The sequence below is a fragment of the Aspergillus mulundensis genome (assembly GCF_003369625.1).
Source record: "Aspergillus mulundensis strain DSM 5745 chromosome Unknown scaffold_3, whole genome shotgun sequence".
NCBI lineage: Eukaryota > Fungi > Ascomycota > Eurotiomycetes > Eurotiales > Aspergillaceae > Aspergillus > Aspergillus mulundensis.
This window is the reverse complement of record NW_020797891.1, coordinates 3,438,698-3,454,770: the sequence shown is the minus strand read 5'-3', so window position 1 is coordinate 3,454,770 and position 16,073 is coordinate 3,438,698. Positions and strand designations below refer to the sequence as shown.

Sequence of the window (16,073 nt, the reverse complement as noted above, 5' to 3'; positions counted from 1 at the left end):
GCAAAAAAAAATATATATATAAAAAAAAAAATTAATAGCCATGCCATAAAGTAATTATAATATTACTTAATAAATAGCTAAGTATTTACTTAAATATTAACCTTAACTTAATTATAAACCCGCGGCCACGCTAAGTAGCTTTATAACTTATTTAATATAGTAATTACTTAAAAAAACATGTTCACCGCCGCCTAAAAGGCATTTACTAAAACATGCCTTAGTATTATAATTAAGTTTATAAAAAAAGTAGGTTTATTAATAAAAAAAAAATGGGGATAAGTTCCCTGGTTTATTAAATAATTTTAATAATAAGTTATTAAAAAATAATTAATAATTACAGGGCTGGACCCTAGTTAATAAAGCTAGTTTAAACTATTATTTTATTTTTAAATTTATAACTATATTATTATTACTTTTGTAGTAAAAATATTATTTATAATTATAGTAAATATATATTAATAACGCCTTAAATAACTATTTTTATGCCTTTATTTTTTAGTATTAAACAGGCCGCTAATTAACTAGTTATAGTTAAAAGGTTTTTTAAATAATTATACATGTAATATAGCCATGTATATAAAACCTAATAAAAACTTTTTATATATAATAGGGTTTAAAATAGCCTGCTTAATAATAATCCCCTAAGCCTTATAAATTATTATTATATATGCTAATATAGCTAAAAATTATATATAAGTATAAATAATACTATGGTAGTAAAAGTCTTATTTTATATAAAAGATTAATATTATATTACAGCTATTATTTTTTTAGCATATAAATTATTATATTAGTTAAAAGTTATTATTAAAGTAAGCAGCGCCTTTTAGGTGGGATTTATAATTTTTAGTAATTATATAATATTTATTAACATGCCCATAGCGCTGTTTATAAAACTTTTTTTTATTTAAATATTTTATATTAATATAATATAGTAACTAAGAAAAATTATAAGCTTTTTAATTAGGTTTTTAGCCTAGTTTATTTTTATAAATATAGCACTAAATTTAATATAATTAACCTATAAAATAATTATAGGTTTACTAAAGTTTAACACATGGTTATAGTTATACTAGTATATATTATCTTTTTTTTTATATATATAAATTATATTTATAAAGGTATTACTTTTATTTATAAATAACTTAGCCTGTACTTGTGTTATAAAAAGCTTTTAGTTTTTTATTATAGTAATATTTTTTAAGTACTTTAGTGTAAGAATAAATGCATAAGCTATTTAAAAGCTTATGGTTTAGTAATAAATAATATTTAGCTTAATAATCATATTAAATTAATTATATAAATACTAACTAGCCTTTTTCTTCTTATTTATAAGTAAAAACATAATTTTAAAAAAAGGGGTTTGGCTAACTAGGGGCAGCTAGTAAAAGTTTTTAGCTAAAATAATATTTAAGCTATTAAAAGGTTTAGCTTTATAATTTAAAAATTTTTTATAATATTATTAATTAATATAATGTAGCTATTTTAAACCTATTATAAACTTTTTATTAATAATTAAATATAATATATTATAAAAACTTGCTTATAAGGTTAATAGTACTAAAGGTTATAAGTAATTATAACCTTTTTTACCTTTTAATATAACTAGTAATTAAAATAGCAAGTATAAGGTTTAGCTACTAATATTATATATGGTAATATTAGTTAAAGCAGCCTATATAATAATAAAGGTTTTATAATTACTAGTATAAAAAATTATATATTTTAAAATTATAAATAATAAGTTAATAATATAAGATTTGCTAGTGCTAGCCTTACCATCTAGATTAATTAATAATTACTTTAGTAAAAGTAATAAATATATAAAAATAAACTACTACTTATTACTTATATAAAAAACTAGTAAACTACGTAATTATAAAATACTTTTATAATATTTAATTATAATATTATATAGCTAGTGTTGCTTTACCTTTAGGCTATTTAAATAAGCTAATAAATAAGCTAATATATTTACTAAATAATCTACCTTTACTAAATTTTAAAATTTTAAACTAAAACCAGGTTTTTTTACATGCTAAGTTTAATTATATTATTTATTAATATCGCGCTGGCCCAGGGTATTAGGTTTTATAAAAAAATTATTATTATAGCCGGGCTATTAAGCTATTATAGCCTTTTAAAAAAGTACCTTAATAATTAGGTTAGTATTATTATTTTAAGTTAGTAAATTAATTTTATTTTTTATATTTTTATTATTTTATATATAACTACTTTTTTATAGCCATGGTATTCGCGGTAGTATTTATATATATTATAAAAATTATTAAATACTAATTTATTAACCATACACAGGTTATTTATTTTAATAAATAAATAGTAAAGTATTAATTTAATATAGGTAAAGTTTTTTAGGTTTATAACTTAGCTATATATTAAGTAATAATAAATAATATAATTTTTTATTTTACTTTTAACCTTTTTATATACTTTAGGCTATAGGGTATAATAGTGCATGTAATATAATAATATTAAATTAATAAGTTTTAGTAGCTACTATATATATTTTATTATTATATTTAAACCCTATTTAATACTATTTTTTTATTACTAGTATTATTATAGTCTGTATTTAATAATAAAAATAGGTTATTTTATTTTTAATTTATAAAATATAAAATAATAACTATACTATAACTTAATATTTAAAGTAATAAGCCTAGTAAATAATAATAAACCTTTTATATAAACTAATCTTGCTTTATAATTAGGGCATTTATTATTTTTTATACTAATAATAGTAAAAAACAGCGTGTATTAACATGCTTAAAAACTAATTTTATAACCTTTTTATATAACCTTATTTTTTTTAGGCTTTATAATATACTTAATAATATAATAAAGTAAAAAGCGCTTATTAATACACGTGGTTATATTTAAGTTTACAAGCTATTTTAAGCTAATAATTAAATTAAATATATTTAAGGTTATATTATTATAAACTAAAAAAAATAGTAATAGGTACTACTAGTTAGTTTTATTAACTAAAAATCACGCCGTGTTATTATAAAAAAATAAAAGTAATAAATAACCTTTTTAATTTACTTGTTTTTTTATTAATAATAATTTATATTATAATAATAATATAATACATGGTTTATAACCTATGCAAGATAAGTAAGTATATTTTTTTATTAAAACTAGGGTAGCTAAATAGCCTTATAATTTATATTAATAATAATAATTTGTATATAAAAAGGGTTTATAGTTATAATATACATGCCTTAATAAGCCTTAAATAACTACTATAGCTTGTTAAATTATTAAAAGCTATTAAAAATAAAAGTAAATTATATTTAATACACACCATGGTTATAAGTTAAACCTTAACCTTGTTATTTATAATAAAATTAATTATTTATAATACTAAACTTAAGCTTAATAACTATATTAAAAAATATATAATAATAGTAATAAAACCATGCTATAATAATATAAGGGTTATTTTATAAATTATATTATATAATTTATTTATAAATAATTTTTATATTATTACGCTATACTTTATATTTAGGTAACTATTATATTAGGTTATTTTAGTATAAATTAGCTATAAAAAATATTAAAAATAGGTAAGCTATATTTATTTAAAAAGTAAAAGGTTAAAATAACATGCATAGTAATAAAAAATAAGCTACTTATTAATATTTTTAACCATGGCTTTTAAGCTATTTTTCTTGCTATGTTAAAATAGCCATGTACTATAAATAGTTTTTAAAAAACTAGTAATAAAACTTAATAACATAAATAATTTAGTTATATTTAATTAAAAGGCTACTTATAGCTTTTTTATAAAAATATCTTGCTAGCTAGGCATGTAGTTATAAATATAAAAACTAGCTTACTAGTTTATTTACTAATAATAAATTATATTAAAGTAAATATATTAAAACTAGAAATACCATGTAAAATAGCCACTTTTATATTTAAGTAAGTATTTAATATAATTTATAAATAATACCTTACATAAACATATTATAACTAGCTTTATATTATTATAAAAAAAATAAAAAACACTAGTAATAGTAATTATTACAAGTAGTTAAACTTAAATAATAATATTATATAAAATAAAAAAAAGTTAAATAAGGGTTATTATATACTAGTTTAGTAATATTATTTACCACGGCCTATAATACCTTAAGCTTTATAATTATTATAAGTAAATTAAGTATTATAACTATATTAGGCGCCTGTATATTATTAGGGTTTACTTATTAACTATTATTTAGGGTAATTAGCTTACCAGCCAGCTCCTAGGTTAAAATAAAATAATTAACTAGTTTATTTTTTAGTAATTATATAAGGTTATAATTATTTTTAATTATATTTTAATACCCTAGATAATTTACCTAAAGGTAATCTAGCTATTATTTAATTACTTAGTATTATATTTTAAAGTTATAATAAAATTATAGGTATATTTTTTAATTTATACTAAAATTAAATAGCTATAAAATTAATATTTTAAAATTTTTAGGTAAAAGTAGGAGTTATTTATATACTTAACTAGTATTTTATAAAAAGTTAATAATATAGCCTTTATATAAATACTAGTAATCTTATATATAATAAACCTTAATAAATATATAAACTCTTATAATTAGCATTTTTTTAATTTATATTAATTTTAAAAGGTAAGAAAAAATATTACTAGAATTTATTTTATTTTATAAACTAAATTTAAAAATTTTTTAGTTTTAGTTAGCTAACACGTAATACTTGTAAATATTATTTTTTTAAAGGTTTATATTAAATTATTATTTTTAATAATAACTACATGTTTTTAGCTAGTATATATTAAGCTAGTAATAAAAGTTATTTAATAGCTTTTAATTATAGTTTATAATAGCTAAATATAAAAAATTAATTAAAAAAAATAAATATAATAAAAAAGCGTAATTTAGGTTTATATATATAAAAGGGCTAAAGTTAACTTTAATAGTTTATAAAAATAAAAATAAATTATTTTTAATAATAAATTAAAAGCTTATAACAGTTAAGCTATTTATATTTAACTTAATATTATTTTTATTAATAATAATAGCTAGCTATGGGTACCTACCCATCGGGTAAAATATAAGTAATAATAAAAACATGGCTATTATAAGTGTGGAAGGGGGTATAAAAGTAGTAAATATAATTAATAATAATAGGCGTGTTAAAGGTAAATAAAAAAGCTAGGGTTTATTAAAATTAATTATATAAATTATTTAATTAACTACTTATTAGGCATGCTATTATCTTATATTTTTATAATATTTTTTTACTTATTATAAGTTATTAAATAAGTATATATTATAATATTAGTAATCTAGCTTTAGCTATAATAGGCGCGCTTATTATATATTTAGGTTAATTATATTAAAAAAAATATTAAAAAAATGGGTTAAAAAGGCCTATAACTATAGTAAATTATTTACTTTTTTTATTATATATTAGTAACTATAATATATATATAAGGTAGTATAAACACGCCTTATTTTTATATTTATTATAAGTATTATAAGGCTTGCGGCCCGGGCGCTATTAAAATTAAAATATAGGTTTTATATTTTTATAATAATTATAAAATATAATTAACTTAATAATTAAACTTATTTATATAAACTATAAGTAAAAAAAATTATAAAGTTAAGGTTTAAATTATTATATAATAAAAAAAACTATATTATAAGATTAAAATAAAGTAAAGTAATTATATAATTACCCTTTTTTTAATTAATTAGTGTTATTTAATTTAAGTAATATATTAAGGTTATATAATTACCCTTTTTTTAGCTAATTAATATTATTTTACTATTTTACATAATCCCTAATAAAGCTCACGTGACTGGGAGCCGGGACCTATAATTATCATGCGCTTAGGCCTCCACTTTGTTTCGGCCACGCGCAATTATAGTAACTACCCCTAGTAGGTTAATATAATAATATAATTAATAAATAGCCTATAACCTTAGGTATAAGAATTATAAATTATATTACCCTTGGTAAACAAGCTTATATACTAGTTAATTATAGCTTTATAATTAATAAAATAAATAATAATCTTTTTTATAATTTTAACTTTACTATTAGGCTTATAAAAATAATATTATATTAAAATTAGTATTAAGGCTTATAAAGCTTTTTTACTACTATAAATCTATAGCTTAAAAAGTTATTATTATTAATAATATAGGCCGCTAGCAGCTAGTTTAAACTAAAAAAGGGGGGGAAATAAAAAAAATATTATTATTAAAGGCTATAATAATAAAAATTTAAAAAAATTAAAAGGTTATAAATTATAAGTTGATATTAATAGTTTATATATTATTTATATAATTTATTTTTTTATTATTTTTAAAATATCTTTATTAAATTTGCTATTATAATAGCTATTAAGAAGTATTACTATTTAAAATAGGCTATTAGTAAAGTGTCAAATATTAAATAGACTATTAATAATAATATTTTTAATAATTTAAATATAGTTTACTTTATTCCCCTTTGCGCATTACTCCCGGCATTAAAGCCTGCGCCCTAGAAATAACGGGACCTACGTAGTAGCACACCCCCATACCCTAGAACTCTAGAACATAAGGCGTACGCCTGGCAATCCCCAGGGTATTAAATACTATTACTACTAGTGCTGCTACTATGGCCTTTTGTAGGTCATAAGTTCTCCACAGACTTTGTCATGGTGAACGTATTCCTAATGCATCTGGGAGCCCCTCTCTTTGCTCAGGTGCAAGTGTATCCGGGTACATTTCTGGTTTAAGACAACAAAGGAGAACATAGCCTGATTGATAGGAATGTTAAAGGGAAGAAGGGCCGTTTTAATATTATATAAAGACTACCTTATCTACTCGCATGCGCATTGAAAGCTTCCTTTGTTGTCATAAAAGGCGACCCTCTTAGATACAAATGTCAAAGGGACAAGGACCGCTTTCATCCTGGATAAAGAACCTTTTATCCACTAGCATGACCATTAAAGGATTTTGATGATTGCAAATGGGTACTCTGGTTCTGAAAGCCGTTGGTGTGGACCAGGTTAGGCGACGGGGAGTTATAAATCAAGGAGACAGGACTCGAGAGAGCAACAAGATATTGATCATTTATCCATCCAACATCTGTTTGCTTAAGCGCGAAATCATACCAAAATGTCGTTTACTAACCTGTGTCCAGTCTGTTCCGAGTGCCCTGGTTTTTACTGCTTTGAGAATAAACACGTGATAGCATGTGTCAGTTGCAGGACCTGTTACTCTTCTGTACGGCACGGGCGGTGCCTGTGGTGCAATGATGAGTACGACCCTGACTGGGACCATGACTGGTGGATGGGGTGGTTTATCGAGCAAGCCAAGGACAGCAAGGATCCGGAGGTGGCCAGGATGCTGGACATGCTTGGCTGCCTTAATATCAAAGGAACAGTAAAGGCGAGAGACATCGATAGTCTCGTAGCTGAGATGGAAGAGACAGAAATCGAGGGTAAGAAAGCCAGGAAGGAAGCCCTGGATAGCCTTGTACAAGGACTGGCAGCGACGAAGATTGAAGGGCAAGACGACAAGCAGCAAAGCGAGGGGGGAACCAAGATCAAGGATACTGGTCAACCAAAGTAAGTCATGCCCCGTACTCCACAGCGTTCCGACTACGTTTCATTTGTACTTTCAAGTTAAACTACAATATACAATATACAGCTATCCCCTGGTGGGAGGCAAATCTATTCCAACGTTGAATAAGCACACACATTGTAGCCATGTACAGGACTCGATCGGGCGCTATGGACCCTGAATCCATGTCCACTAAGCACTCTCGCACGATTGGAGGTTGCGACCCTCCAAGTAGGGATGAAGATAATCCGCTAACCAAGCAGACATGTCATGTCCCCGTCACCAAACCCAGTGTTCTGCGCCCCCAGCACTGCATAGCCAAAACAACTGGACGGGTGAAAGTGTAATCTGGTACCACCAGCAGCCATCAATAAGGGAGCTGCAGACGTTTTACATGGTCCACATCTCCTCCCTCGCACCACGCAGCTGCATGGCCCTCCGGGGTGGAACGGTCTCCAAGGCGCCTCACTCCCAGCTTCTCCAAGACGCGGCTCTTCCAAACAAGAAACATGAACTGTCTGTTAGCCAGGCTGATGGCAATCAGGCGAGCACGTCCAGTCCCATCTTCTAGCCCATTATCCAACCTTCCCCTATGACTGCTATCGAAATGGCAGCATATCACATGAAAGGCCTGTGCATTTGATGCCATGGCGCACATATGAAAAGAATTGGTGTTTGTCTCACTCACTGATCACTCATTGGCTCTAGGGTTGACTAGCTGGAAACACTAGGGAGGGACTGGACTGGACAGGTACAATCCAGAACAGAGACCCAAGTTGAGCTTACAGCATGACTACGATATTGGTCACTGATCTCTAAACGCGACATAATCTTGCCAAATCATTGCCAAGTGCCCCGCGGGGCCTGTACAGGGGTGCTGGGGATAGACAAGGCTTCTAGATCTTCCGAGCCACGGTCTTCTGCCTGCAGTAGTTTGAATCAGACATGAATCAGGCGCTTAGCGAGGTGGCATAGATTCCTTCGGCTGGAATGTATCATCATTAACATATGCTGCGTGATACTTGGCAGCCCGACTGCAAGATGAGTCTTGATGGGTGAATATATAAAGCATCCTCGATAACAGTTACTGAATGCTTTGGAACACCATCCATCTTCACTTTTTTCGACCCTTCAGAATCAGCAAAATGTCTCCCTATCTGGCCAATTCTCGCGCTCCTACCAAGGCCCACTTTGAATGTATGGCCCGCAGGTTCATCAAAGATGTAGGCGGTTGTTTGCCTACCCTTTCCACAAACGTACAGCTCAAGGAATCGGTAGTTCAAAAGGCTCAGGAAATTGCATATGCGCAGGAGCTTGACTTGGAGAAGGTCTCCAAGATAGCCAAGCAGTCGGTCGACGTCGCACTGTCGGTCTTCAGCCACCATGACCCGGAGTTGCAGCAACTGATTGCTCTGTACACGACTTACTTCTATATTGCCGACGACTTTGGAGAGAGCTTCCTAGACGGGCTGAGAGAGTTTGGGCGCAACCTACTTCTTGCGCAGCCCCAGAAGCCTCTCGTTCTTAACGAATGGATCAAGCTCCTAACCCGACTCAACGAGTTTTATGGAAGGCATAGCGCCGACACTATTCTCAGCGGTACCCTCGACTTCATTACAGAAAGTGTTTTCGAGGTCGAATCCGCCGGTCAACTTCATATCCACCAGTCTGCGAAGAAGTTCCCCAACCACCTACGCATCAAGACAGGGGTGGCTGCACCATACACGAGCTTTCTCTTCCCTGAAGCAATATTCCCGGAAAGTCGCTATCTAGGTCAATATGTCCAAGCCGTTCCCGATCTCTTGGAGTTTACGTCTTTTGTCAACGACATCCTGTCCTTCTACAAGGAGTCCATTGCCTCCGACGAACGGGACAACTATGTCTACATATATGCTGCTGCACATGGCCTCAGCGTGGAGGAGGCCTTGGAGCAGCTAGTTGACAAAACAGTTGAGTGTGTGAGAAATGTGAGGTCCATCCTCAGCTCGGAACCTGAGTTGCTGGAATATGCAGAGAGCTACATCCAGGGCTGTATTGCACTCCATTTCTATCTGCCTCGATACAAGCTGTCCGAGTTGGGGTTGCTGGAGAAGAGGGAGGATTCGTTATAGATGAGAGTTGCGTACCTGAGTCTATTAAGCGTTTTGTCCTTAACACAGATTCATCTGATTGTGGATCTTTAAATGCATCTTTGGCTATTTTAGAAACATGAGCATCGTGGAATCGGCAAGATATATAAAGTCCGACGCGGGTCTCCCACGCCTCAAAATAGAACTGCAAGCGATCAGTGAAAACCGCCAGTTACCAATCAAGTTCGCCCCCTGCACCGGCACGCCCGTCACCTCGTCCAGCATTTTAAAAAAGAGTCATGCCTGAAAGACAAGGCTGCGTGGGAAGGCGGGCGGCCCCGTAGTCCCCATTTAGCAAACAACGAGGATCTCACCCTTGTTGTTCAAGAAAATTCTAGAAGCCAAGATAGGTATAAACTTCGCCCAGGAAGTAGCGCTCTTCCGGGTGATTGTGAGAGACACTAAGCCAGAAGAGATGGTCAAGTTTTCGTTGTGTGGACATGAAACTAGTGCTGTTTACTCTACAATCATTACTTTTGGTTGGCCTTTAACAATTGATGGCGTTGATCACAGATAGCAACTTTAGTGTAGCAACCTCGCCATCGAGCTACCATAGTATCATGCTGCGTAAATGGGCAAATTCCGTGTCGTCCGTTCAATGTTCGATCTACCGTGCAGCAATGCGCTCCATATGCTCGGTCACCATGCATGTGTACTCGTCCGAGCCATAGTAGATGGTGTTCCCATCATTATGGGTCTGGCCGGAACTCAGCGTATCTCCCCACTGCCAGAACAAGTCACCCGCGATCCCCGTGGAGCTGACGGCGGTTTTCTGCCAGGGGACCTCGATCGCACAATGATCGGAGGGTGCGCCATACTCCTCGAACAGGCACGGCTTGCCAGTCGCCGCACAAGCTGCACCGTGGGTTCTGGCCCAGAGATTGCCCCAGTCGTACGATACGCCCCCTGTTGTACGTATCAGCTAAAGGGGCCTATGCTGTTCAGGTGGGAAATATAAACTCACAGCTGCCGGGATAGAGATGGAAGGTGCCAAAGTCGATAGTGTCAATGGCCAGGTTGGCCGCGAAGTCGAGTCCCTCACCGAAGCTAAAGGGGTAACTCCCATCGGAGCCCGTGGACAACCCAAAGCCCTCTATGTTCCAGGTTAGTCACCATTCACACCCTGGGCCTGGTGTACCAACCGTCGCCAATTGTAACCATGTGCAGCGGGTCCAAGGACTTGATGTAAGCACTGGTGTCCGAGATCCAATCATACAGAACAGATGTGTCGCAGCCATTGCAGCGAGGCTCATTGGCCAGTTCCCAGGCAAAGATAGCCGGAGAGTCGATGAAGCGGTCAATGACGGCCTTGATGTAAGTCCGGTAAGCTGCTTGGATGTTGGCGTTGGTGTACCAGTCGGTCTTTGTAGTGCCACCATAGGCATTGAGGTACGCTGTCATACCGCCGTAGTCATCCCAGTTGTTAACAAAGTTGATGATTAGCTTGACGCCGCGTTCCTCAGCAGAGCTGACCACAGCATCCAGGCGCTGCAATCCGTACTGCCCGGTGTTGATGGTCGAAACACCCCCTGAGTGCTTCTGGAACCATACCTGACCGGTCCCGGGCTCAGTATTGACATCGTTGAAGCCCCAGATACGCAGGATCTTGTGTCCTGAATCGGCAATATGGTCCAGGACAAGGTCAACGTCGGCATCATTGGTTAGCATGCTAATCCAGTATGAGTTGGAGCCCGCAAAGTAGTCTGTTACCCCGTCGATGGTGAAGTTCAGGCCACTTGCTGATGGGAAGTCGGTCGACGAGGGAACTGGAGTCCTAGTAGTTGTGGTGGTGCTGGTCGTACTTGTTGTTCGTGTTGTTGTGGTAAGGGTTGTCGAGGACGAGGTGACAGTCCCTAGAACTTCGATGAGCATCTGAGCGTCAAGGGGTAGGAGGCTTCATACCCGGAATACATTGGCTGTACCACTCATTCTGGTATGTGCAGACATAGCCAGACACACAGGTGGTGGCGCCCGACCAGTTGTTCCCTCCGCATTGCCCGTACGCAGCACTCTGCGCAGCAACTGCACCTGCTAATGACAATAGAGGAAGCGTTTGTCTCTTCATGATTGCCAGGGAAAGAATGGGCATGTACAGCGTGTTGAAGTCCCAGACGACGGACAGAATACGCCATGATATATCCTGGAGCAAGGTCCTCCGTTTCCATCCTGGAACTCCGCGACAAATCCATCTACTCGTCAGATGAGCTCGGCTGGAATGTCTTCAACAGCGAAGGTATATTACCTGCTCATCTAACTTGAGCTTCTATCTGGCCATACGGAGGATAACCCGTAGCAATGGTATGGTGTACCTTGCCAAGTTGGTGTATCCGTGCTCGTTCGGGCATGGCGTCAAGCTACCCCAGAGACCCCAGACTTTCCACCAGCCATCTTTCTGGGATTCTGCAGGGGATGCCGGAGCATGTGCAACATACGGCCCGCGAGCCGTCTTAGTTTATCCTGTACGTCTTTCAGCAGTGATCGAAGACATGCAACCGATGACAGCTAGGAATGCCGCCTGGCCACTACATTGATTGACCTTACCCAACGATAGGGTATTATTGCAGCAAATACAGTTTTACTTTTGACAGACCCTGGAAGGAGCAAGGTCCCTACGTTATCGTATAGAAGCGGCCCAGTTGCTGCCCTGGTAGGGCTTTGGACTGACCGGGAAAAAGCTGCAGTGAGCAACTGGAAGACTACATGCTGCTAAAATCTGGTTTTTCTTCCGACTGCTATGATTATTGTATAGAGGGAAGGAGAAGGTTCGAAAGGGCAAAATGATAAGGGAGGACACCTATCCGTTTACTCCATCATATTAAACCTACTATTTCAGCTGCTATCAGCGCAAGAGAAGACGCTCGAGATTGCCCCCGCGGCGTACGATGCGCGAATACTGAGCACTGTTCCATAGGCTCCCCCAACAGTAATTAGGGCTCCGGTAAGAATAAGAAAGCAGCCGACCATCAACGCCGTGCACTCTCTCCATCCTCTTTTATATGCCCCAAATGCAACTGGCAACCAGTGCCTCGCCGTCTGAGGCTCACCACTGAGTCTGGGGGGGCGTACAGCGATGAAGAACAAAACCATGAACCCGGGAATGATGTTGGTGAAGACGGGATTGACAAGGGCACCGACGAGACTTAGAAAGTCGTCGAAGAACGGGACAATGCCGACAATGATGAACCCGAACGCTACCGTCACAGCCAGGCCCCTTTCTCCAACGACCGGAACGCGGTCCCCAGGATGTCTCTTATCTTTGGAGTCTTCGAGTGCAGACTGTTCGGGCCGAGATCCTGAGCAAAACTCTTCCCATTGTTCGTCATAAAGGTTCTCACGACAATCCGATCCCTGCTATCATTACTTACTGGTGACTGAAGCCTGACAATGCAGTCCCTTTCAGCGAGACAACTTATTCTTTCTGCAAAGCCGGCGAGGCCTGGGAGGCATTTGACATCATCCTCTTACTTTCACACTCGATCGCCACCAGCCGCAGCATCATTTCGGGTCCAGCTTGCTCGGAGATCAGACGTTAGTCCGCTGAACAATAGACTGGTTTCATATGGCGCAGCTGGTACTATCCTGGCAATCGCAGGGGCATTCTGGGGTGCAGACATGGACGTTGATAACAATCCAAGCGACAGGAAAGCCGCGGCGTTGACTTCATACCTAGACCAGACCGAGTCTGTCGATAGCGTAGTTCACTCGAAGTAGGACAATTAGCTATTGCTACGGATTGAACCCTTCCAGGTCTAACGATGTATTCGCGAATTCCACCCAGTTGAGCAGACCGTCGCCGTTCAGCAGGTCTACAACCTCCAAAAGCTGCGACGGCGTCATGTCCCTAGCCCAGTCTGAAGTCTCGGCCTGTCCACCTGCAGGCCATACGACCTTTGTCCAGACTGGGCAGGTCTACCTGTTCGACGGTCGACGTTTCTGGTGGTGTCGGAGGGTGCGAGAAGTCCGAATAACGAGCCATGACAGGAGACGTCCTCAGCTTTGTACAGAGCCTCCACAGCTCGTTTATCTCCATCTTCTGGTCGGCGGCTATTAAATTCCCCTTGTCAATTATCTGGTCGAGAAGAGTCGACATGGTCTCTGAGTAGTACGTTGGATTATCCACCAACGACGGACAGACCACCGTCGCCATTGTGGTGACCAGACCGGCTGCCCGAGACAGCGCTCTCAAGGTCGAACGGGAGGAACCACTCTACCAGAGCATTAGACTGAACCGAGAGTGTGGGAATTGATCATACTTAGCAACGTTTGCTGGTGCAGCGCATCAAGTATAAAGACCGTCTTCTTTGCGGTCTCGAGGCAGGTCTGGAGGAGTAGCTGGATGGGCATGGGGTCAGCTACGCCCGTATTTCGCAGGACAACGCATGTCTCCAAATGGCTAAACAGGAACGGCCGAGTGGCGAGCATTATGCACTGGTTGCATTTAGTGACTGGATTCTAGGAAGGCCAGCGACTTACCTGATGATAAAGTAGATTGAGATACCCAGACACCCATGAAATGCTGCTTAGAGACTCCTGCTCGGGGACCTTTGAAAGTACTCGCGCAGCTCTGATGCGACATCTGCCAGTTTCTGTAGAACCTCTTGAGTAGTTCTTACGAACATTGAATTGAGGTCGCCGCTTTCTCTATACAAAGCTATGCAAATGTCAGGGACACACTGAGTTATGCGCAGACGTCCTCCAGTCAATGGACTGGAGATATAACGCCATTGAGTACAGCACCTCAGCAGCGGCGCAGGGGTCCCTCCACAGGAAGCTATAGTCCGGCAGTATTACAAAGGCGCGTGTAAAGTACTCCGCACCGGGCAGAGTCGTTCCAGAGCCTTTCTCCCCAAGAAATGACTTTCCAAGGGCCATAATGGCTAGGAAATGGATAAACCAGATGGTATCTGTGGCGGGATTCAAGATATTGTAGAACAGATGGAGTTTCGCCATGAACCGAGGCTCGTCGAATAGGTGGAACATGCGAAACTTGGTCGCATTAATCAGGAAAAGAGCATGGTCTAACGATGGGAGACCGCGGATATCAGGGACAACTGCACTCCGCAGTTTGTCGAGGAGCTTCCCATGGTTGAGTGAATGCTTCAGTGCTAGGCAACCTAGACAAGAGGGCTGTTTCCTACATCCTCACGGTGATTCATCTCCAAAGGCCATGTTATCCTCCCCCATCTGATGGGTGGAGAGGCCGATTCTCGAAGCCCTATCCGATCTCTACTATACAATGGTATAGGACGTTCATGTGGTGGAAGATGATGGATTGTGTAGGTACTGTTCTATCATGCTAGATTGCCTCGTCTACTGCATGTGCTGTCTCCCAGAAAAGGTCTCCATGCAGCAAGTTCTCCAGACTCTGCGCATTTATATCTTCGTCATCAGCTACCCCAGTTCTATTAGAATCCCCCATACTATCGGCTACAACCTAAGCTGCTTGTAGAGTAGCCCAATCCAGATCAACTTCATATCCCTCGCGTTGTATGTGCGACCAAGTCAGCCTCCATGAGGTCTATGAAGCAGGGCAGCATCTCCGCCGAGGCCGTCTGCACCAACCCTGGATCTTTGATTGCTTGGCCCAGGGTCATGGAGGAATAGCTCGGCATTTTGACGGGGCCACTCGGCTGGTGATTGCCCGCCCCTTGTTCAGTATTGATTGTGAGAGGTCGGAGAAGAGACGAAAGCTTGAGGGAATGCGATCGTTGCAAAGGCTGTCGCTGAGCGTCGTCCCTCCCAAACAACGATCCATCCTGCGAGGCGACGAAGGTGAATGGCGATCCCCTCTGGCCTTTCAATGATCTTAGCGCCGCAACAATTCTCGCACGGGTCGCATTTGTGATGATTGGAAGCTGATGGCTGAGCAGTTGTTCGTTTGAATCAACGAGCCCTGTTCTGTGGTCGGTGGAGGTCGGATGGTGTAGTCGTTGACGGCGCCATGGGGTGCTATTGTGACGGGCCGGTCCCGGCGGAGATCATCAAGGCCAAGTGCGAGGCTATCCCGATCGGACGTCTTGTTGAGCCGTCCGATGTTGCCAACGCTGCTCTCTTCCTTGCGGAGCCTGCCAGCTCCATCATTAGTGGAGTCGAGATCTTGGTGGACGGAGCACGATGCGTATAAGCGAGTGTGTTTAGCAAGCACAAAACGGAAACCATAGGTGTATCTAATAGGTCAAAACAGAATGCTACCAGCTACAAAGGAAAACAGTTAAGGTCAATCGTTGTTCATAGGGTATATGTACATGAGCAGTCGCGAAACGAATTCATGAACCTCCGTGAGTCATCATGATGAGTGGGAATCCCGTTCCAGTCATCGAAGTCGAGTCAAGGC

At 37.3% G+C, this 16,073-nt stretch overlaps 5 protein-coding genes across 5 annotated transcripts; 2 read left to right on the top strand and 3 right to left on the bottom strand.

The window, feature by feature from the left end:
• Positions 1–7,391: 7,391 nt before the first annotated feature.
• DSM5745_04552 (uncharacterized protein) lies at positions 7,392–7,676 on the top strand (the record flags this gene model as incomplete). The annotated part of the gene is made up of 2 exons (XM_026746568.1): positions 7,392–7,615; positions 7,673–7,676. The coding sequence occupies 2 exons, from the start codon at positions 7,392–7,394 to the stop codon at positions 7,674–7,676; spliced, it is 228 nt and encodes a 75-aa protein (XP_026605564.1).
• A 1,079-nt stretch (positions 7,677–8,755) lies between these two features.
• DSM5745_04551 (uncharacterized protein) lies at positions 8,756–9,721 on the top strand (the record flags this gene model as incomplete). Its single annotated transcript, XM_026746567.1, has 1 exon — positions 8,756–9,721. The coding sequence occupies one exon, from the start codon at positions 8,756–8,758 to the stop codon at positions 9,719–9,721; it is 966 nt and encodes a 321-aa protein (XP_026605563.1).
• Positions 9,722–10,346: 625 nt separating this feature from the next.
• DSM5745_04550 (putative mannan endo-1,4-beta-mannosidase F) lies at positions 10,347–11,804 on the bottom strand (the record flags this gene model as incomplete). The annotated part of the gene is made up of 4 exons (XM_026746566.1): positions 10,347–10,645; positions 10,704–10,832; positions 10,882–11,592; positions 11,642–11,804. 4 exons carry the CDS (start codon positions 11,802–11,804, stop codon positions 10,347–10,349), a joined length of 1,302 nt encoding a protein of 433 aa, XP_026605562.1.
• A 1,661-nt stretch (positions 11,805–13,465) lies between these two features.
• DSM5745_04549 (uncharacterized protein) lies at positions 13,466–13,829 on the bottom strand (the record flags this gene model as incomplete). The annotated part of the gene is made up of 2 exons (XM_026746565.1): positions 13,466–13,603; positions 13,653–13,829. The coding sequence occupies 2 exons, from the start codon at positions 13,827–13,829 to the stop codon at positions 13,466–13,468; spliced, it is 315 nt and encodes a 104-aa protein (XP_026605561.1).
• A 22-nt stretch (positions 13,830–13,851) lies between these two features.
• DSM5745_04548 (uncharacterized protein) lies at positions 13,852–14,895 on the bottom strand (the record flags this gene model as incomplete). Its single annotated transcript, XM_026746564.1, has 5 exons — positions 13,852–13,946; positions 13,993–14,167; positions 14,213–14,380; positions 14,414–14,815; positions 14,878–14,895. 5 exons carry the CDS (start codon positions 14,893–14,895, stop codon positions 13,852–13,854), a joined length of 858 nt encoding a protein of 285 aa, XP_026605560.1.
• Positions 14,896–16,073: the final 1,178 nt, after the last annotated feature.